Source organism: Heptranchias perlo, chromosome 27 (genome assembly GCF_035084215.1).
Source record: "Heptranchias perlo isolate sHepPer1 chromosome 27, sHepPer1.hap1, whole genome shotgun sequence".
Classification (NCBI taxonomy): Eukaryota; Metazoa; Chordata; class Chondrichthyes; order Hexanchiformes; family Hexanchidae; genus Heptranchias; species Heptranchias perlo.
This window is the reverse complement of record NC_090351.1, coordinates 26,833,163-26,856,719: the sequence shown is the minus strand read 5'-3', so window position 1 is coordinate 26,856,719 and position 23,557 is coordinate 26,833,163. Positions and strand designations below refer to the sequence as shown.

The following is a 23,557-nucleotide window of genomic DNA, read 5'->3' as shown; positions in this document are numbered from 1 at the left end:
TTCATAATTTCATCTCTGATATCATGTTAGTGCACCCTTTTTACGGCCTGGACATCTTTCCTAAAGTAAGGCAACCAACGCGCAACTTCATGTGGGTGCAACAGATAGTAGCAATCCATTTAATATTATTTGTTATATATTTTTAAAAAATCTATTTTAGATCAATACCATCTGAAGTATATCTGGATTAGCAAAGCAAATAGGTGTTAGTTCCTTTTGAACAAGGTTTGAATCAGTAACAGAAATCTTTCAACAGAGAGGGGGCGTGGGTGGGTGGTTGGGAATGACCTACCGCATGGGTACAGCGGACATCCTTTCCGAGCAACCAGTTCAGTTCCAGATTCCCTTCACCACGGTAACATGACTGCAGTCTGTCCTTTATCTGTTGATTAATAAATTTCACAACAAACACACAGAGTGCCGATTCATCCGGTGGACGCTTATACTGCTTCTGGCCTTTGGAGAATATGGTGAACAAAACATCATCGTCTGTTGAAATGTTTAAAGATTTTGCCAAAACACTTCCTGGTTTAGACAAGTATGCAGCTTGCAAAAGACGATATTCGATTCCATTCTTTATGCAGCCTACAGGAAGTGAAACATAGGAATGAAATTTGGGATCTTCCTTGCACAATCGCACAATTCTCGAGGTATAGAACTGATCATTTGTTGACCCAGTAACTCCTTCAGTTTCTGGCTGCACAGTTAAGAAATACACAAAATTTCCATTGCTGAAACCATATATGTAAAATATGTCAAAGTGAGACACCATAGCCAGGGTGTCTGAAGGGATTTTAATCAATGAAGCAACAAAGTCACTGTGCAACACGTAATCAAACATAGCAGAAGATTCAGGATCCTGTGGCAGTTTTCGACTCGAAATAGTTGGAAAATAGTCTTGTTTGCCATCCACCGCAGTGCCGATAAAGAGTTTGCTGTCTGACCCTTCAGAAGAGACAATTACACCATACATTGTCCCCGTTTCATTAACACTAGATAAGTAGTGTTCCTTCTTATGTGAAGGTTCTACCAATATAAAGAGGTCATCCAGTCGCAGCAGCTTGCAGACTCCTTGAAAGAGACTCCCACAGGCCAGCAACCTATTCTCAGAATAATCAATAAGCAGCAATTTGTTTACATTTTTAGTCAGTGTTAGGGGCTCATTACAAGGCTGAACAATCAGCGGCGGGTAACAGGATTTGTTGTCCTCTTCTGGACCGGTTTTGTGCGTCAATAATAGTGTTAAGTTGCTCGATAGTTTGTAAATCCAATTGACAGCTCCAACATAAACATTCCCTGTTTTACTATGAACGGCCAAGTGGTTGAGCACCCAGTCCCGATTTTCGATAGGAAAGTTGATGTATTCCTTGGTGCTCCATGAGAAATGTGCAAGGAAAATGATGAGGAGAGCGAGAGGAACCATGCAGTTCGACATTTTGGGACAACCTTTTCTCGGCTTCATTGCAGGAAGTACTTAATTCCACACTCTACCAAAATGTAGATGTTTACATGGCTCTGAAAGGCAAACAACACGATTAGTACATGTAAAAAAAATGTCATTGGAACATGTCAGATATATTAAATCTAAATACATTTTAGGGTGCGAAAAGGACAGGCTAGATTTTCCTCTGAGGTGGCATCGCTGCTGGAAGTAGGTCGTGGACTTCTATCCACTACTCAACCCCAGCTCATTTTCCGGAGTCAAGGTCAATTATCTTCGCAGGGAAAGAGCCCACCACTGCAAACCTGTAAAAATCCTCTGGTGATGCAGCAGGGCAATCACTGCAGGATCAGAAAAAATTAAAGGAGGCAGAAGCCTCCTGAAGATTCAAGTAAAATTTTAATGAAATGGCTCTGAATGAGCTTGCAGCCAACCTGCCAGAAATAGGACAGCAGACGAGAGGCAGAGGTGGCCACAATCAGGTCCTGTCCCTCCTTCACTAGATTTGGCGCTCTATCAACAGCTGTAGTCCGAGTACCGCCACCCCTATTCTCGTCTTATAGGTCAGCGGTGCTGTGATTTCCCTAACCCTGTTCCTTGTGGTCATTTAAATACAGTGAGGGAGTAAAAGAGTTGCAGTCGAGATCCCTGCTTTCAGGGCATGGGGAGGAAAATATCTAAGGCCCAATTTTAGGGGCAAACTTTTGGTGGTAGGCATCCCCATTCCAATTTCCCTTGCCACCTTAAATTTTGATTAATATTTATAACTATGGTTTTGAAGTTACGCTTTGAGATACCAGTGTACAATAGTGAGATGATTAATTCGTACAACATTTGTCTCTTATTAGGTTAGTGGACACACTAACCTGTTCAAATTCTCCAGAAATGAACCCAGTGCATTGTTTGCTTTTTGTTTTAAAATGGCCTTATTAACCTGCGTGCTACTTTTAGTGATTTGTGTATCTGTACCCCTAAATCCCTTTGCTCCTCTACTCCATTTAGACAAGGAGTATGTGGCCTCATTCTTCCTACCAAAATGCACCACCTCGCACTTATCTATATTGAAATTCATTTGGCAATTACACGCCCATTCTGCAAGTTTATTGATGTCGTCTTGTATTTTGTTGCAGTCTTCCTCAGTATTAACTATATCCCCCCCCGCAATTTAGTGTCATCTGCAAATTTTGAAATTCGGCTTCCGATTCCCAAGTCCAGATCATTTATGTAAATGGTGAAAAAAAATAGTCCCAGCCTCAATCCTTGTGGAATACCACTTCCTGCTCAAAACTCTGAAAAATTCCTCTCCGAACCCCAACGGTAATAATGCAAGCTCCAGGAGATAAGAACAACAACTTGTATTTATATAGCGTCTTTAACATCGTAAAACCTCCCAAAGTGCTTCACAGGAGCGTTATTGGACAAAAGTTGACACAAAGCTACATAAGGAGATATTAGGACAGGTGACCAAAAGCTTGGTAAAAGAGGTAGGTTTTAAGGAGCATCTTAAAAGGAGGAGAGAGAGATAAAAAGGAGGATAGGTTTAGGAAGGTAATTCCAGAGCTTAGGGCCTAGGCAGCTGAAGGCATAGCTGCCAATGGTGGGGCGAAGGAAATTGAGGTTGTACAAGAGGCCAGTGACTATTATCATTAGTCCTTGTTAATCCAGCTACCTTCCATAAATCAAGATGTCTTCCACTCGCTCCCTTTTGAACACTAGGAGCAAATCTGCACTCATTGTATGCACTGGCAACCTATTCTTTAGAAGACATTGTACAAGGAAAGGATTTTTGAGTTTTATATTTAATTGACCACGTCATCTACAAACTTGAGAATCGTTTCCCGAATTTTTCATCCAGGTCATTCATAAAGACAGTGAAATGCAATGGCCCAAACATTCAGCAGATCCCTGCTGAACTCAATTAAGTTGGTGAGATACTTTTCTAGAAACCATGCTGTGATTTCTTTAGTCCTTTCTCTTTGAAGATGAACATATTACATATCTCTCATAATCCCTTCTAGCAATATACCTATAACTAAAGTTAAACTAACAGGCCTATAGTTTTCTGGATCTGACATATTGCTCTTTTCAAATATAGACACAAGGTAAGCCTCTCTCCAGTTGATGGGAACAATCACCGACCTAAATCCTAAATGAGCTGCTTAAGTATACGAGTCAGTGGCTCACATAACACGGCCCCCATTTCTTTTAACATCCCAGGATGAATATATCAAGGCCAGCTGACCAATCTGCGCCCTGATTTTAGCGAGTACTGTTTCCGCACCTACTCCTACATGTTCAATTTTAGCATCAACTCTATGCTGCCGCATTGATAACTCAACATCCTCTTTAGCAGTGAAGACTGATGCACCGTAGCCGTTTAATATGTCAGCCATATTTTGGCCTGCAGCATCCTCCAATAGCCCTATGCAGTCCTTAATGGCCCTCTGACTCCTAACATACCTGAAAAAGACTTTGCTGTCACTACCACAACGATCCACTATCCTCTTCTCCATTGCCCTTTTAGTCAATCCAATAAAAGCTGTTGTTGGCCTCAGCTGAATCTAATACATATCCCTAATCTGTTCTGCTGTTAAAATATTTGCATGTTTTTATCCCACAGCACAACTTCCAGGCAAAAATGGCATCTCGGTGGCTGACTCACCATTCAAACGAATTGAACAGCGTGAAGTTCCTGTACTGACGTCACAGATGCGGACTAAACTCACCAGAAAAAGTTACATCAAATCATTTCAAGTCAAAGTACTCTTAACGGCGTGGTAAGTCTTAACTGCTGCCAAACAAACTCTCTGGCACTGAAAATTAACTTTTACAAGTGTGGAGTCTCATTTCTTTAGATTTTAATTATTGTTGGATATTTAAAAAAAATGAATACTTTTGTTCTACTTTTTTTTCCTGTCTCTTCATTCAATCTTTCTTTTCCTCTCTTTATTTTGCTTTCTGTACCTGATATGACATTGAATTCACAATTCTAATTTACACTTCCTGGTTCTGCCTCTGCGCTGCTCATTAATGATTCTTCATTCTGATGGGGTAAGGAGATACACAGTTGCTTGCCCTGTTCGTGCAGGTCCCAGATGCTCCGTAGAGGGCACCGCACTGCTTGGAGCTTCCACTGACAGTAACTTGTCGTGCAAAAGCTAGGAAGTCTATGGGCAAATGCAAGTCTAACGACCGGCTGGCACCGTTTGTTCGCCGCTCACAGCAAAATCCGGCCCATTATTAATTTTGTGAGTTAAGATTGCATGACTAATACACAAGAGTCAGATATTAATTTTGAAGTTTCATCCAATGAGTGAGACAAATCTGATATTCCATTATTCCATACAAAGAACAAAAATTGCAGGCGGTGGCAGAGGAAATTTTTCTTGCAGATGTGGATCAGTCTCAGTTCTGTCACCACCACATCAATTTTAATTAGGAAGGCGTTCTAAAGTGCTGGTGTGCTGCCGCTCTCCAGCCATCTAACAGTGAAAGAAGCCTCCATCTATTACAGTAACCAGCTGGTCTTACATACTCCGCTTGTGCTCAGTTGAATTCACTTGCACTTGAATTCAGACGCTCATGCTAAACAGTGCCGTCAAGCAGAGTGCATGCAGACTATAAGACTAGCTGAATATTATACCAGCTGGGAATTTCTTCACCGGTAGCTGGGCAGCAAGAGAGAAGAAATGGCACTTTAAAACATACTCCTGGTTAAAACTGAAGTACTGGTGAGAGGTGTTTTAAGTTTAATGGAATGTATAATCATGGAGAGGCTTCCAGCAACCTGAAATTTTTCACCTGAAAAATCAATATTTTCAGAAGCTCTGCAACCAGCTACATAACAGAGCTCTAACAATCCGAAGGGTTTCACCTAAATTCCTGCTTGGAATTTTAATGATAGCCACAGAGCAGGTTCAAAGAGGTGCCTGTGTGATGTTATTCTTTGGGTAGTCAGAATAAGTTATTCTACTGGATGAAAGACCACATGCACAGTACAAAAAGTTTCAAACATTCACTTCTACATATATTCAACTCTTACAAACTAATTTGCTAGTCCACAAGAGTTTCTTTGATTGGGGGCTCAATTTAACCAGATTTGAACTTCTTTGCCAATATTTCAAGACTTCAGGCAAGACCAGAGAAACAAGTTTCTTGAGGCTTACAATACGAATTGACATCTGGCAAATATACATTGTATCTGATCCAAGAATGTAATTCCAATGTAACGAACCCCTTTTCATTCACTCCCAACATGTAAAATCCCTGACCCAAGAATAATAACTAATTCCAGGGAATTTCAAGATTCACTTCCAAATTTTCACAGCTCATGCACTTTGATGCTAAAATCAACCGAGCTCAATATTACAGATGTCAGGAAGAACTTTATCACTATACTATTAACCCTAAACAGCTAAAACATTTAAAAAGGTCATTAAAACAAAAATAAAAATTTATTTTTGCTAATTGTTTGCTTTTTTGTCATTCGCTCTCTATTATAATTTCCCTTTACTTGTAGGTCTAATATATCGTAGTCTCTGTTCACTGTTTGAATATAGCACTTAACTCTACTCCTGAGCCTCCAGGATACCAAAATCCTTCAGGAGGTGGGACCCACATCATTCAAAATTGGTTTCTGATTGGCTGGAAACCAATTTCAAACTCTGGTTTTCCCATCAATCGAGGCTCATGAGTTGAAAGATTGACCAGGCCTGTCACAGATAGGACCAGGTCAACATTCAATGTCATCTTCAGGGAGCAAGTTTATAGCACCATCAATCAGCAAATTATCTTGCCAACAGCAAAAATGCACCATCAAGATGACATGTTGTCAGTACTCAGACTGGCTTGACTTTAACATTTATGCTAAATACAACTATTTTGTTCCTACTCTGCTCTCGCAGAGATGTTTTAGTTTAAATTATTTCGCTGTGCAATATGTTATTGCAAAGAACTGTTTAAATGGAACGCTAAATCAAAAGCAAAATACTGCGGATGCTGGAAAGCTGAAATAATGGAACTCTTAAATGGAACTCCTGAAAGAATGATTAAATGAGCTGAGTACAAAGATCTCCAATTGACTATACTAACTGCAGCACACAGTTTACTAAACGAGATATGGGTTATTTAACTGTTCAAATAAGGTTTGACAGTCGGTTTGTACATTTTTGATTGGATGAAATACTTACGGGCAAACAATGCTTTTATACTTCAGATTTTGGAAGATCTCGTGAAGGATTCCTATTTTTCTACCATAATAGAATGTGAACCAATGATTGATTTCCCCTGGCGGCCTAAAGATAAAAGGTAAAATAATTTCACATTGTGAAATGCATGATGGAAAGAAAACAATCTCAACTCACAAATATTTAACAATCTGGTTAGAACAGTCATCCACAGTTAAATATTGTAGTCAGTTGTACAAGTTTAATTTTCTTCTTGTGCACCAATTTGATCTGTTTATTAGTGTTGTGCTAAAGTCATGAGTTCAAGTGGTGAAGAAGTAGAACTGGTGTCATCAGCACACGTAGGCCACTGAGCGACACCACATAGATGAGAGGGCCAAAGCCTTGGGGAACTCTGAAGGTGGCTGTGCAGGGGCAGGAAAACAAGCTATTCCTGGAGATACACTGGCTGTTTTGGGATAGGCAGCAGTGGAACCACAAGGAAGCAGTTCCTTGGAGCTAGAGAGAAGTAGTTTTGTTCAGTGAGGAGAATGGTGTGGTTGGCCATGGTGAATGCTGCAGACAGATGAGAGGAGGACAAGGAGAGATAACACATCATGATTATGACGACAAAGGATGTCATTTGTGACTTTGGCTGAGGCACATACAATTGAGAGAGCAGGGCAGAAGCAAATAGCTTTGGATGAAAACTTGACACATTTAAAAGGATCTTTGAGAGTGGCAGCAGTTGAATAGAAGAGAGCAGGTGGACCAAACGCCAATGTTTTTGAGGAGGGGGTGATGATGGTGGTTTTGAAAAGGAGACAGATTGTCCCTGAGCAAAGAGAGCCCTTAGTTGATAATTGAGTAGTTAAGGGTTGGGAGGGGACAAAGCAAACAAACAGGAGGTGGGTCTCATGGATCAGGGATAGGTTATTTTTTAAGTCCGATTGTGGTTGTCAACAGAGAAAGCTACACAGATGGACTCAATCTTGGAGATGAGGAAATCCATGGGTCTTCACACAGTGTTCGAGGTAAGGGTTTGGGCAGTGCATGGTGAAGAGGAGCTGTCGTTATCCTTGCTCTTGGATCTGCAACTATGACCAGTGAGTTTTGCAAGGTCCTGAATGATGGGCGGGGTTGCAGAGGTTTACAGTTGCCCAGGATTAGGGTTGCATCAGCTAGTGGCAGCTTAGGGTCCAGGCGGGTCGGTCCGGTAGTAACAGCATTTCCCATGATAATGTAGAAAACACCTATAGGAAAATCTGTACCCCTAGTCACAAAAGCTGGTTTCTTATGGTCACAAGCAGCTAGCTTTAAATTTGTATGGGCTTTTTAAAATGTTACAAGTTATTTGTCTTTGAAAGCGCGTAAGAAACATCAACATCGTTTCCTGCAGCAACCTAGGACAGATCAAGAGGCAGAAACATAGTCGGCAATGTTAGCACACCACTACGCAGTACCTAGCTTGCAGGTTGGGTTAGGATGATGTGCCTATAGCACTGCAGTGCCACCTACCTTGGAGAAAGAAGCTGGAGGGCACAAATAAAGGTGAAGAAAATCAATTCAGACAGGCTGAAATCTCTAAGTAAAAACATTAAGGAAGGCATTCAAAGGTACACAGGATGATTTTATAAGCAAGTTTAATCATAATATTATGAAATTACGTACTTATTATTATGTTACAAACCTTATTTCCAACATTACTACATATTTGTAGTCAGCTCGATGAAGGAAAATAATTGCAGCCAAAAAAAGTTCCTTTTTTTGGTGTTATGATTAATTCAGCTTTTTTCAAGTGTGAATAACCAGAAGTGCACACATACATGCCTTTTAATAATATGAGTAGACCTCCTCCAGTATTACTTATGGACAGTCAGAAGATACATAGGATGTAGCTGGGGTGGCATGGTCCACCTGAAGGTGTTGTGGTAGTGCAGCATGCTGTGACAAGGTCAGCCTGGTGTATGCAGGACAGAAATTGCATGCGAGTGTGTGCCTGTGAGAGGGCGTGTGCTTGTGAGCAAAGGCAGTTACTAATGTGGCATGTATGACAAGATGAGTGCTTTATATAATTTCTTTTAAACACCTTTTTTTTTTTCCTCGTGTCCTCCCCTCCCATGCCTTTTTAACTTTGTGCTGTAGACAAAATGATACTGATCTACAGATTTATTTTTTATTTTACTGGCGGATCTCCTGTGACATTGCTCACGGTGAGTTGTAGGAAACACTGTTTTATGACAATAGTTATGTTTATGCCATGTAGGGGATAATGGAGTCTCTGTCTCTTTCAGTTTAATATGTAGTGGTGAACGGTTGCTTTTCAAGCTGCAGGGAAGTATACAGTGGTGTTCCCCAGGGGTCAGGATGAGGACAACTGCTCTTTTTGATATACATTAATGACCTGGACTTGGGTATACAGGGTATATTTTCCAAGTTTGCAGAGGAGACGAAACTCGGAAATGCAGTAAACAATGTGGAGGATATAAACAGACTTCAGAAGGACGTACACAGGCTGGTGAAGTGGCAGATGAAATTTAACGCAGAGAAGTGTGAAGTGATACATTTTTGTAGAATGAGGAGAGGCAATATAAACTAAATGGTACAATTCTAAAGGGGGTGCAGGAACAGAGACCTGGGGGTGCACATACACAAATCTTTGAAGGTGGCAGGACAAGTTGAGAAGGCTCTTAAAAAAGCATATGAGATCCTAAGAACATAAGAAATAGGAGCAGGAGTATGCCATACGGCCCCTCGAGCCTGCTCCGCCATTCAATCAGATCATGGCTAATCTTCGACCTCAACTCCACTTTCCTGCCTGATCCCAATATCCCTTGATTCCCCTAGAGTCCAAAAATCTATCTATCTATCTCAGCCTTGAATATACTCATTGACTGAGCATCCACAGCCCTATGGGGTAGAGAATTCGAAAGATTCACAACCCTCGAGTGAAGAAATTCCTCCTCATCTCAGCCTTATATGGCCAACCCCTTATCCTGCGACTATACCCTCTAATTCAAAACTCTCCAGCCAGGGGAAACAACCTCTCAGCATCTGCCCTGTAAAGCCCCCTCAGAATCTTATATATTTCAATGAGATCACCACTCATTCTTCTAAACTCCAGCAAGCACAGGCCCATTCTACTCAACTTCTCCTCATAGGAGAACCCTCTCATCCCAAGAATTAATCTGGTGAACCTCCATTGCATTGCCTCTAAGGCAAGTATATCCTTCAGTGGATAAGGAGACCAAAACTGTACACAGTACTCCAGGTGAAGTCTCACCAAAGCCCTGTACAATTGTAGGAAAACTTCCTTACTCTTGTACTCCAAACCCCTTGCAAAAGGCCAACATGCCATTTGCCTTCCTAAGTACTTGCTGTACCTGCATGCTAACATTTTGTGTTTCTTGTACCAGGACACCAACATTTAATAGTTTCTCACCATTTAAAAAATATTCTGTTTTGCTATTCTTCCTACCAAAGTGAATAACCTCACATGTCCCCACATTATACTCCATCTGCCATCTTCTTGCCCACTCACTTAACCTGTCTAGATCACTTTGCAGACTCTTTGGGCCCGATGTTAGCAGGGCTGCGGGTTCTCGGCGTGGGGGCTATCGGGCGCGTGGGTAATGCGCCCGGTGAAATTAGTCAGTTTCCCGCGCGATTGTAGGATCCGATCCACTAATTGGATCTACTTACCTGCTCCTCTGGGTTCCCCACTGCTGATCTGCGCGTCGGGCGGACTGCGCATGCGCAGTACGATCTGTCAGCTGGAGGCGCTCTATTTAAAAGGGGCAGTCCTCCACTGACAGATGCTGCAACAAAGAGCAAAAATTACAGCATGGAGCAGCCCAGGGGGAAGGCTGCTCCCAGTTTAAGGATGCCTCACTCCAGGTATCAATACATGGGGTGAGGAGGAGGGGGAGGACAGAACAGAGATCTTCCTCCCGGCGTGCGGGAGGAAGCGGCCTGCCTCTGCCACCAGGAAGGCCTGGCTCGAGGTGGCAGAGGAGGTCACCAGCGCAACCAACATATCGCCCACCTGCATACAGTCCAGGAGGCGCTCCAATGACTTCAGTAGGTCAGCCAAAGTGAGTGCACGTAGTCTTTCCCCTACACTCCGTCTGCCACATCACTGCCCCCACCCCATATCTCCTTCAGCACTGCCAACACAACTCTGTCACATCACCCCTCATACCCACTCAAACCTCATCCTCATCTTACCTGCACCTACTCACCTCGCCAGTACTCATCCCGCCACTACCGCTCAACCCAATCCTCATACAATCTCATGGCTCTCTCTCATACTCACCCTCTCGTGCATCTCTTTCACGGCCAGCCTCACTCAACCTGCCACTACCTGTGCTGCAGCCACAGGGCATGCATCACAGATGTGCAGTAGGCAGCGTAAGGCAAACGTGTCGTGAGCATGAAGGGGATGCACAAGGGTGTTTGAGGGTTTGTCATGGGTGTTACTTATATTGAATTTCTGAACAACTCACATTACATATTACATTGGCACTACTACTGCCATGTCTTCGCGAATCCTGTCTGGTTTGTGCAATAATGCCCGCTCCTGAGGATCACTATGAGGACCCACAACTGATGCCACCCATCGTGTCACTGCAGAGTGGGTGTAGGTGTATTTGCAGGGCTCTTTTGCACAGATGACTGAGACATCGGCGATGTCCCCGGTTGCACCCTGGAAGGATGCGAAGAAGTTGTTGAGGGCAGTGGTGACTTTGACAGCGACAGGTAAGAAGATGGTGCTCGGGCCAGCCAGGAGCAGCTCGGCATAAAAGAGGCTGCAGATGTCCAAGACTGCATGTCGAGTGACTCTGAGCCTCCGTGTGCACTGCTGCTCAGAGAGGTCCAGGAGGCTGAGCCTCGGTCTGTGGAACCTGTGGTGAGGATAGTGCCCTCTGCGACGCATCTCTCTCTGCGGTAGCCCTCCCTCCTGCTGTGTAGGTGGATGTGTCACAGCACTCTGTTGTGGAGCTCCACGTGTCAGAGGTGGACGGCGTGGATGGCGAGGGTGGTGATGCTGTTCGCCCTCCGAGGGGGTCATGACTGCAGCTACGGCGGCCCCCATCCGCATGATGTACATCTGAGGGGGTCCGCAAGGTAGGTACATGTCTCCGGACCCCGGGGTAAGTGTGCAGGTTGGTGACTTTGACTGTCAGGAGGAAGGTGGTGGAGGCCAAACTTTGTCCCAAGTGACAGAGTGGCCTCCTGCAATGGGTGAGGGTTTCCCCCCCGACCTGTCAAATGGACCTTTGCAGCTGCCACAGGCTGACAGCTGCAACACGTCCATTTGACCTGGGAGTGTTTTCTCCAGTGTGGGAAACAGTCCCACTTTGTTCCAAAATCCCACATAGTCCCTTAATCAGGTCAGTTAATGACCTGAAATACCTAAATAAATACTGTCAAGTGGCATCCCGCTGGCTTTAATTGCCTGCGGGATTCCCACCAGCGGGGGCTGCGCGCGCACGCCGGCGCATCAGCGGGGAACCCGGAAGTGCGCGGGTTCGGGGCGGGCTCCGGTACTGCGCCGGGATTCTCCGATTTTCGGAGCCCCCCCGCCAGGAACGCACCCGATAGCGGGTGGTAAAATAGAGCCCTTTGTGTTCTCCTCACAACTTACTTTCCCACCTAGCTTTGTATAGTCAGCAAACTCGGATACATTACACTCGGTCTCTTCATCCAAGTCATTAATATAGATTGTACATAGCTGAGGCCCAAGCACCGGTCCTTGCAGTACCCCACTAGTTACAGCTTGCCAACTTGAAAATGACCCGTTTATCCCTACTCTCTGTTTTCTGTCCATTAATCAATCCTTTATCCATGCTAATATATTACCCCCAACCCATGAGCCCTTATCTTGCATAACAACCTTTTATGTGGCATCTTATCAAATGCCTTTTGAAAATCCAAATATACTACATCCATTGGTTCTCCTTTATCTACCCTGCTAGTTACATCCTCAAAAAACTCGAATAGATTTGTCAAACACAATTTCCCTTTCATAAAACCATGTTGATTCTGCCAAATCATATTATGATGTTCCAAGTGCCCTGTTACCACTTCCTTAATAATGGATTCAGCATTTTCCCGACGACTGATGTTAGGCTAACTGGCCTGTAGTTCCGTTTTCTCTCTCCCTCCTTTCTTGAATAGCGGGGTTACATTTGCTACCTTGGGAGCGTTATCGAATCTTGGGAATTTTATAAGATCATTACCACTATCTCTGCAGCCACCTCTTTTAGAACCTTCGGATGTAGGCCATCAGGTCCAGGGGAATTATTGGCGTTTAGTCCCATTAGTTTCTCAAGTACTTTTTCTCTACTGATAATTATTTTAAGTTCCACACTCTTAGTCCCTTGGTTCCCCACTATTTCTAGTATGCTTTTTGTGTCTTCTACTGTGAAGACAGGTACAAAATATTTGTTTAACGCAACTGCCATTTCCTCATTCCCCATTATAATTTCTCCTGTCTCAGCCTCGAGGGGACCAACGTTTACTTTTGCTACTCTCTTTTTTACATCCTTGGTTTTATTAATAGAGGCATAGAGAATAAAAGCAAGGAAGTTATGCTCAACCTTTATAAAGCACTTGTTAGACCTCAACTAGAGTATTGTGTCCAATTCTGGGCACCACACTTTAGGAAGAATGTCAAGCCCTTAGAGAGGGTGCAGAAGAGATTTGCTAGAATGGTACCAGGGATGAGGGACTTCAGTTATGTGGAGAAACTGGAGAAGTTGGGGTCGTTCTCCTTAGAGCAGAGGAGATTTGATAGGGGTGTTCAAAATCATGAATGGTTTTGATAATGTAAATAAGGAGAAACTGTTTCTAGTGGCAGAAGGGTCAGTAACCAGAGGACACAGATTTAAGATGATTGGCAAAAGAGCCAGAGGCGACATGAGGAAACATTTCTTTACGCAGCGAGTTGTTACAAACTGGAATGCACGGCCTGAAAGGGTGGTGGAAGCAGATTCTATAATAACTTTCAAAAAGAAATTGGATAAATACCTGAAGGGAAAAAAATTACAGGGCTATGGGGAAAGAGCAGGGTAGCAGCATAATTGGATAGCTCTACCAAAGAGCCAGCATGGACCAAATGGCCTCCTTCTGTGCTGTATACGATACTTTCTGAAGTTGAGAGTATTTATAATTCAAACACGAACTAAAGCTAATAGTTGTATAATCAGTTGCCTGTACTTTTTTGCACACGCGTACATTATTAACAAGTCTCTAATTAAGCCCGGAAAACCGTATTTATAGTTACAACCCTCCAAGATCTCAGCGCACCTCCAATTATGACCTCTCACTCATCCCCTATTTTAATCGCTCCACCATTGGTGGTCGTGCCTTCAGCTGCCTTGGCCCTAAGCTCTGGAATTCCCTCCCTCTCTCTCCTCCTTTAAGACGCTCCTTAAAATCTACCTCTTTGACCAAGCTTTTGGTCACCTGTCCTAATATCTCCTGTGTGGCTCGATGTCAAATTTTGTTTGATAACACACCTGTGAAGTGCTTTTGGATGTTTTTCTATGTTAAAGGCGCTATATAAATGAATGAAGTTGTTGTGTAAAAATACAGAAATACATTAAGTTATTGTCAATTTCTTAATGCGGCCATTTACACTTTAAGTCATAGTTTTGACTGGCCATGTTGTATTTGCACATTGTATCAGTTTCAAAAGCTGTCTTCTCATTGGCCAAATCGTACACAGAATGGAAAAGTTCAAGATGCAGGGGTGTGTTATAACCCCTTTCATAAACCTGGCAAGCTATAGCATGGCATCTTTCTCATGTTGTTGAAACCTACCACCTCAGTGGGGAAGTAATTTGAATGTCCGCCTGCCAAGACTGAGAAAGTGAAAAATAATTACCCATTACTCCCATTCCCAAAAAGTGTCCTGCTGTGAACCTTAGAATTCTTTGTCCTATCTTTGCAAAATATTAACCACACGAGCAACAGAAGGTTCACTTTGTGCAATGTGAGGTAGACCATTCCACTCCCTCCCTGGAGAAAATACATAATTGTTGTGGTTAGATTAAAAGGACGATCACATCATCTGACTGAAGGTCACATTTTTAAGTCCCAGAATTGTTTGGCACTGTACAGTAACCTTCATCAATTGGTCAGCAACTAGACCAAGTAATGGACGCCTCAAATTATGCTCAGAGATGGGCACTGGGTCTCAATCACTGTGGCACTAGAGAATAAGTCTCTATCCTGGAGCAGTAACTACTCTTTCATCTAATTCTCTACAGCTCTCTACTAAACAGCCTTAACCCAGCAGGCAACATTCAAGGATTTTGATGCAGTCAAGTGTTAAAAAATTAAAAGGAGGTATAAGAACAAAGCGTATTTCATTTTTTGGAAACATAAATTAAGGACTATACAGAAGGGGACAGAGTTCCATCAAGGTACTTTTAAAAAAAACAATGACAAAAGAAGCAGGTTATTCTGTTCAATTTTTAAAAATATTTTTGCTCAGTGGCTAGTCCTGATGACATACTAGCTTTAAGAACTTACTGAACCCCATAGGGTAACAGAGTTGAATTAACATTCACAGTTTGAACTGAAGCACCACAGCTTGCTACTGCTGTTAATTCAGCTCTCTCATACAGTCAAGCTCAAGGCAGCCAGTTTTTCCCAATGAGGTTATCAGTATTCAAGATTTTTTTTTAAATGTTAAACGTTAATCACACTTTGTTTTCAAGTAAGGTATTGAGTCGCTTTAAATATGGTGCTGAATTAAAGCAAAAAACAGCACCAAGTAAATACACTACCGCATTAAACACAGTATTCAAACATCATTCAAAGTCTCTGTTCTGCTATGTCAATGGTATATTTATACTGCAGCAATGATGACTGAAGATTCCAATGACTAAAATAGTTGTTATTCATTTCCCATGCTGTGGCATCTGCCTTGTTTTAAGTGTAGGGAAGATTCCACAAATCTAGAATGAAAAACAAGAGTCTTGATTCACAACAACACATTTATATCGTGCCTTAAATGTAGTAAAAACGTCCCAAGGCACTTCGTAAGAGCGTTAGCAGAAGAAAATTGACACCAAGCCATATAAGGAGATATTAGGACAGGTGACCAAATGCTTGGCCAAAGAGGTAGGTTTTAACGAGCGACTTAAAAGGAGAGAGGGGTGGAGGGGTTTAGGGAGGAAATTCCAGAGCTTAGATTCTGGTTCTCCAACAGCTTTTCCAGCTTCCACCCTAACCACGTCAAAGAGGCCATCCCCTATGGACAGGCCCTGCGAATACACAGGATCTGCTCAGACGAGGAGGAACGCGATGGACACCTACAGACGCTGAAAGACGCCCTCGTAAGAACGGGATATGACGCTCGACTCAGCGATCGACAGTTCCGACGGGCCACAGCGAAAAATCGCATAGACCTCCTCAGAAGACTAACACGGGACGCAACCAACTCCCCGGAGCGGAGAAACTACGCCATGTTCTCCGCAGCCTTCAACATGTCATCGATGATGACAAATACCTCACTAAGGCCATCCTCACACCTCCACTACTCGCCTTTAAACAGCCACCCAACCTCAAACAGACCATTGTTCGCAGCAAATTACCCAGCTTTCAGGAGAATAGCGTCCACGACACCACACAACCCTGCCACGGCAACCTCTGCAAGACATGCCAGATCATCGACACAGATACCACCATCACACGAGAGGACACCACCCGCCAGGTACATGGTTCATACTCCTGTGACTCGGCCAACGTTGTCTACCTCATATGTTGCAGGAAAGGATGCCCCGGAGCATGGTACATTGGTGAGACCATGCAGACATTGTGACAACGGATGAACGGACACCACGCAACAATCGCCAGACAGGAGGGATCCCTCCCAGTCGGGGGAACACTTCAGCAGTCAAGGACATTCAGCCACCGATCTTCGGGTAAGCGTTCTCCAAGGCGGCCTTCGAGACACACGACAACGCAAAATCGTCGAGCAGAAATTGATAGCCAAGTTCCGCACCCATGAGGACGGCCTCAACCGGGATCTTGGGTTCATGTCACGCTACACGTAACCCCACCAGTGAATAAAAGTTATCTGTTTTTAATACAACGGGTCATTTTCTGTCTTCCTCTTCCTTTCGGATGTTTCTCCCTCTCTCTCTGTTTTGTGTTCCGGCCGTTTGTATCGTCGGTGGTCCTGTAGGTAACACCTCTCTGTCTGAACACTTTGATTGCCTTGACAACGGGCAGTTGGAAAGATTATCTGTAATCACCAGGTATTGCTCTCTGAATATAAATGCGAAACGTTCAAGGATTTCCTGACATTCACCTGACGAAGGACGAAGCCTCCGAAAGCTTGTGATTTTCAAATAAAATTGTTGGACTATAACCTGGTGTTCTAAGATTGTTTACATTCTCCAACAGCTTGGAAGGGTCCATACAATCCAGCAAGTGAAAAACTATTATTGGTCCATAGAGGCAAGATGTGCCATGCAGGCCAATGATGGAGGTAGTTATATTGTTGCTAGGAACAAAAGCATAAACCACATCCTTAAGTGGGTCTCAGAATCTCAAGAGGGAGCAGCACCTCATGCATGAAACAAAAGAGGCTTGAGTGATACAGCCAGGCTTCGCCTTGGAATACGTTGCTGGAAGCTAAGTACCAAAATTAGCTTGCTGTATTTGAGTTCTTTTTGATAAGATGAGTGACTGCAGACAGAAAGCTTTTTATAACCAATTTAACAGGATTTTCTGTCCACAAAGCATTCGGGAGAGACCTATCAATCTGGATTTAAGGGCAGGAGTTAATGGAGAGATTTTGTTGCAAAGGAAATGTTCTCCGTTACCAATTGATTATCAATGTATTCAGATCGGTACTAATGACTTTTGCTTGATGGAGTTAATCCAATAAATGAACCAATTATACTTTGACTGATCAGCAGGCTTCAAATTCATGTAGGTACATTGGTGCACTTGAGACCATTCGATAATCTTTTAGAGACAGCAACCTCATCAACATGTTTGGCATCATGAACTTTACTGGGAACCTTACAAGCCTTCAAGGGACATTTCCAACAGCCAGGAAATACTTGGGAAGACTGTTTTAAAAAGGAATTGTGAATGGCATGTGGCTTGCAGGCCATATAAAGAAGAGCACCGATCTATGATGGGCAGACAGAACAAAACCATTCTGTTTTCTTTTCTTGCATGTCAAAGAATAAAAACACTTCAGGAGGAGAGGAGTATTTGACATTTTAAAACCTGAACCCTTCAACATGATCATTTCTGTAATGAAAACCTTACAAGCTTCCAAAACCTCAGAGGTCTCTTCCTCGGATGATAAACTAGTTAAAGGAAGAAACAATCTTGACAGCTGCTTGATCACCATTTTATCACATGTGGAGAAGACCTCTGAGATTTTAAAATACCTGTCTGTTCTCAAAAGTAGGTTAGTTAGATATTATGTCACTTTATACCATACGTAAACCGAATGCCAAATGATTTATTTGTCGTGAATTTCTAAAACCAGTACTTTTTAAAAAAAAATTCCTCCCAAAAGCTTCACACAACTCATACACAATGATAATTTAAACAGTTTTCCCATGCCCTGTTTTCTACCAGTCACACCAAGTAATTTTTCAAGATTTGAAATTGTAAATAAGATTACATGTTTTTAAAAATAGAAAATTTAGAAATGAAAATGTTGACCATTCTAAACGTACAAAACAGTGAGGGCCATCTTCAGACTGCATTAAATGAAACATAACTATCTGCCATGCAGTACAATTGACCTTGGGGGCAGGGGCAAAAATTATTCAGACTTTCCACTCCTGATAACGAGCTATTGGCCTTTGCTGGGAACTGTGTGTGTGTCCTTGTTGGAGAATGGAGAATCCAGAATAAAGCTCAGGTGTGATATCCTCATTAGCCTCATACTCATTGTCTGGGTTCACATGTGAGCAATGGTCAATGGGGGAAGTAAAGGACATTGCTGCCACCTGTGGAACTAGATGTCTACATAAGTCACCACCTCCAGGACAGGAGGGGAGAAAAGATTGAGAATTACATAGAATCCACAGCACAGAAGCAGGCCATTCAGCCCAACTGGTCTATGCTCCTGTTTATGCTTCACACAAGCCTCCTCCCACCCTACTTTATTTGACCCTATCAGCATATCCTTCTATTCACAATGGGGGAAAAAGGTTTTTTTTTATAAATTGTCAACATGTGATATAAACAAGATCAACAACAGGAGCATATAGTTTATGGAATAAACCATGAGTGCATAATTGCCCTCTAGGTTCAAATAAAGGACCAAATCCCCAGTAATGTAAGCCACTGCGTGTAAAGTATCATTGCATAAGAAAGTCTCTCCAAGTATTTTCTTAGCAACATTAGCTTATTTCGAAGTTCACATGGGCATTAAACTGTGCATTTGTCTTTGTTAATTTTGTACTCGATCGGTGAAGAAAATTGTTAACTTGGGGTGTATTTTATCAGGGAGGGCTAAAATAAATGTGAATGTTAATGAGAACAAAATGGTTTTCTAGTTATTAAACCAAATCTATTGCCACAGCTTTATAAAATTACATCTACATATATTACAAAAAGAAATGTGAAGAACATCAAAAATTCCAGTCCTGCCCCACAGGTTTGATAGGGAAACTCATGGAAGTCACTTTGTGGTCAAGCCGAAAATGTTTAGATGTGTGGTCCAACTCACTGATGACTATTAGCGCTGTGTTCTCCACAAGTATTTCACAATGATGTACAGTCATAAAAATGATGGATTGCACTACCCTTTTATAAGCCACTGCTGCTTTTTCCCTTGCAACCAGAAAGACATTTCTTACTGGAATGCCTCAATAGGCACTTTCACAATGTCTTGAGGTAAAATATGAAAAATGCTGGGCCTGTATAAAAGCCCTCCTTAATGGCTGCCGATGGCTTGACAAACAACTTCAGCAGTTGGATCAGAAAGCTTAAAGTAATGGGATCAAACATTGGGATGGGAGGGGGAGGGATTGTGAAACTGAACACCAGAGCTATAAAGAACACTGGAGATACCCAACAGGGGAAGAGAAGTGGAGAACAAAATGAGATCAGTTACAAAACTGTCCAGTGACTGGTGTGTCATAAAATCAAAATCTGCTGTAGAAAAGCCTGCTAACATTTTGGAAAGGAACCAAGCTGATGATGAGGGACAATCGAGAAGTTTGATTAAAGTTGGGTCTTTCCCACTTACTGAAGCAATAAATCTTTAAAGACTGACAGCACCTTATAAAACCACCACCCTGCTACCAAAACAGATTAAAAAGACTTTAAAAAATTGAAATTCCTATCAATAAATAGCACCTGCCATTTTGAAAGAACCATAGCATAGACAACGGCATTTCCTACCTGCTTACATGCAACGTGTTTTACAAAAATAGATGCAATAGGCATGTCACAACATCACTGTACTTAGCCATGAGGTTTGTGAGAGCAGTTAAAAACAAGGATGCATTACAATAAAAAAGATCAATTAAAATATTTCCTAGTCAAGATAAACCTTCCTCTTAAAACCAAACCAGCGAAAGATTAAATGCACAAAAGAATAACATTTATTCTTTCCAGAACATTGTGTAAAAAAACTCTAAAAAGGTGCATATGCATTACACATATAGCATTTGGGTTGTGCCAATCATTTTGCGATCAAAATACTCTTTGACTATTGAAATGGTTCAATACACAGAGCTGTAACTCATTCTGCAGTCAACATATTACTTTGCAAGGCAATGAAAACGCAGCTACCCAAAAATATGAGATGTTAGAGATTCCATTTGTCAGCCAATACATATTTCAACTGTCTAGCCAAGAAATTCATTTGAGTCACAGCAGAAGTGTCAGTCTTCCACAGAATATAATCTGAAATAAAATAAACCCTACAAACGCCTATTTTGCTGGCTTTCTGATTAATTAAGTTCAATTATATTCAAGGCAATACACTAGAAACAGACAATAATCTTCTCAAACTGACATAGACCAGTTGGGCCGAATGGCCTGTTTCTTTGCTGTAAATTCTATGTAACCCATAAAAAGCCGGGTGTCAGAAAATGCCTTTTTTAAAAAAAAAACAAAATGTGCACAATTTAAAATTCCAACTACACCAGGATGTTCACAATACAAATCACGGACCACATTGAGTTACCGGGTTTGCCACCAGGCTGTCAAATATCGTGCCGATCCAGATCCAGCGAGCTGCAGTGGGATGCCCATTCAGGGCATGCAGCTTACCGGCAGCGTGTTTATGAGGCCCCGCCAGAGGGATCAGGCGGCTGGCCCACAAGCTCCGGCAGCTGGCTATCCGATCGATAAAATCACCCCTGCTGTAGTTTAGAAATGCCTCCCCCTCTTTAGGGATTGGGCCTTGAAATCTACTGCATTTCCAGAGTTTGCATTTTTATCAGAAGTTTTCATGATTGAACACTTTCTACCAGTTGGTGTATTACAAGTTCCACAAGGCACCAATGTGTGTATGTCACTTTGGTGGATTACAACTCACACGATGCAGCTTAAGGCAGCCACTTTATATTGAGACTAATACTGTGCAGGAAGGTTAGGACTTACAAACAGGAAGTCATGGCATACACTATGAATAGAGAATCTTGCTTCAATCAAAAATAATTCTGATATTTTAACACCACATCCAGAATCTCTGACTGGACAAATGTTATTTTTCCCTCCCAGACAGTTTTCTGATTGAAGAAATCTGTCTGTTAGAAGAATGTTAGGTACAACATGTACTACTGATTCACAATAAACAGATCAAATTCAATATATGTCACTCTACCCTATGTACATACCAGTTGGTTTGAGGATGCAATAAATATTTGAACTTTCATTTCCCTGGGTTAACACTTTCACACATTTAATCAGCACTGCCCTAACCTCTGTGTTTCTACTAGACAGTTCAAAAAGATAAAATATAACAAATTTTTAATTAGCAGCTTAACTAAATTCAAAAAAGACTGGCATAGATCTGTGCTCTAAGCACACTGGTACTTCATTCCAGATTAGTTGACCACTTTCTCCAAAACATATTGAAGTTTAAATCATCTATCATGCCGCTCCCTTGATTAATTCCCCAGAATAATGCCGATTCTAGAACCTAGTTTTCCCAACCCTGAGAGGGCATATACTGAACACTTGCAACTTGCCTTCAACAAACCAGCAACTACTGAATGAAAGTAAGTCGCAACCACCTCCATTCCAATTCTCTCCCATCCTTTCCTGGAAGCACTGATTCTTGATTTCAAGGCTGTCAGCAGCTCACAATATTTTGCCCAGGACTCATTCTTCATGTGTAACATTGACTCCCGGGTCCACCAACACCTCAACTTCAAAATTCTCATCCTCACGTTCAAATCCCTGCATTGATTCACCCCTCCCTATCTCTAATCTCCTCCAGCCCTACAACCCTGAGAACTCTGCATTCCTCCAACTTTGGCCTCTTGTCCATCCCCCACTTCCTTCGTCCAAACAGTGATTGCTGTGCCCTAAGCTCTAGAATTCCCTCCACCATCCTCTTTGTCCAAAGGGACTTAGGGGTTCAGGTACATAGATCATTGAAGTGTCATGAACAGGTGCAGAAAATAATCAAGGCGGCTAATGGAATGCTGGCCTTTATATCTAGAGGACTAGAGTACAAGGGGGCAGAGGTTATACTGCAGCTATACAAAACCCTGGTTAGACCGCACCTGGAGTACTGTGAGCAGTTCTGGGCACCGCACCTTCGGAAGGACATACTGGTCTTGGAGGGAGTGCAGCGTAGGTTTACTAGAATGACACACGGACTTCAAGGGTTAAGTTACGAGGAGAGATTACACAAATTGGGGTTGTATTCTCTAGAGTTTTGAAGGTTAAGGGGTGATCTGATCGAAGTTTATAAGATATTAAGGGGAACAGATAGGGTGGATAGAGAGAAACTATTTCCGCTGGTTGGGGATTTTAGGAGTAGGGGGCACAGTCTAAAAATTAGAGCCAGACCTTTCAGGAGCGAGATTGGAAAACATTTCTACACACAAAGGGTTGTAGAAGTTTGGAACTCTTCCGCAAACAGCAATTGATACTAGCTCAATTGCTAAATTTAAATCTGAGATAGATAGCTTTTTGGCAACCAAAGGTATTAAGGGATATGGGCCAAAGGCAGGTATATGGAGTTAGATCACAGATCAGCCAGATCTTATCAAATGGCGGAGCAGGCACGAGGGGCTAAATGGCCTACTCCTGTTCTTATGTTCCACTTCTCTCTCCTCCTTGAAGATGCTACTTAAAACCTACCTCTTTGACCAAATGGTCACCTGTCCTAATGTCACTTTCTTTGGCTCTGGGTCAATATTTGTCTGATTACACTCCTGTAAAGCACCTTAAAACAGTTTACTCCGTTAAAGGTGCTATATAAATGCAAGTTGTTGTTGCATATCAGTGAGCTATTCCAATACATGCAGCAGGGAGGGCAGAGGCATTGTAGCGAGTGTCACCCAAAGCCCACACTTTCTAGCAAGAGTCACTGTGTAGCAATCAGCAGCAGAAAATCTGGGCTGCTGCTTGCCCACCCCAGCTAGGGTTTTTTGTGGTGAACTGTGGCAAAAACTAAGATCAGCTAGCCTTGCACAGTCTGGGAATCGAACCTGAGGCTTTCTGGACGTAATGACTTACAACCACACCATGCAGCACATTTACCCTCATCAATTGGAGAGCTGCAAAACATTTATCATTTATTTAAATGAGGTGGTAAAATATCAGCCCAGTTAATTATAACACCTAGATGTATTTTATTTATATTATTGTAAAATGTTTGCAGCAACTGAACCAGTTATCAAATGTGAAATTAATACAACTAACTCAGTTTATAGATAATTGAATCAAATTAGGACAATGTTAAAAATATTGATATTTCCTTAGAGAAATG

The 23,557-nt window shown here is 42.3% G+C and overlaps 1 protein-coding gene across 2 annotated transcripts in view; it reads right to left on the bottom strand.

The window, feature by feature from the left end:
- LOC137344479 (plexin-A2-like) overlaps positions 1 to 23,557 on the bottom strand; it is a 394,264-nt gene that overhangs the window by 345,277 nt on the left and 25,430 nt on the right. For both annotated transcript variants that reach the window (XM_068007472.1, XM_068007473.1), the window contains exons 2-3: positions 6,631 to 6,735; positions 293 to 1,515 (exon numbers count right to left, since the gene is read on the bottom strand). In XM_068007472.1, the coding sequence (XP_067863573.1) occupies positions 293 to 1,462 (1,170 nt within the window). In that variant the 5' untranslated portion in view covers positions 1,463 to 1,515; positions 6,631 to 6,735. The remainder of the gene's footprint in view (positions 1 to 292; positions 1,516 to 6,630; positions 6,736 to 23,557) is intronic.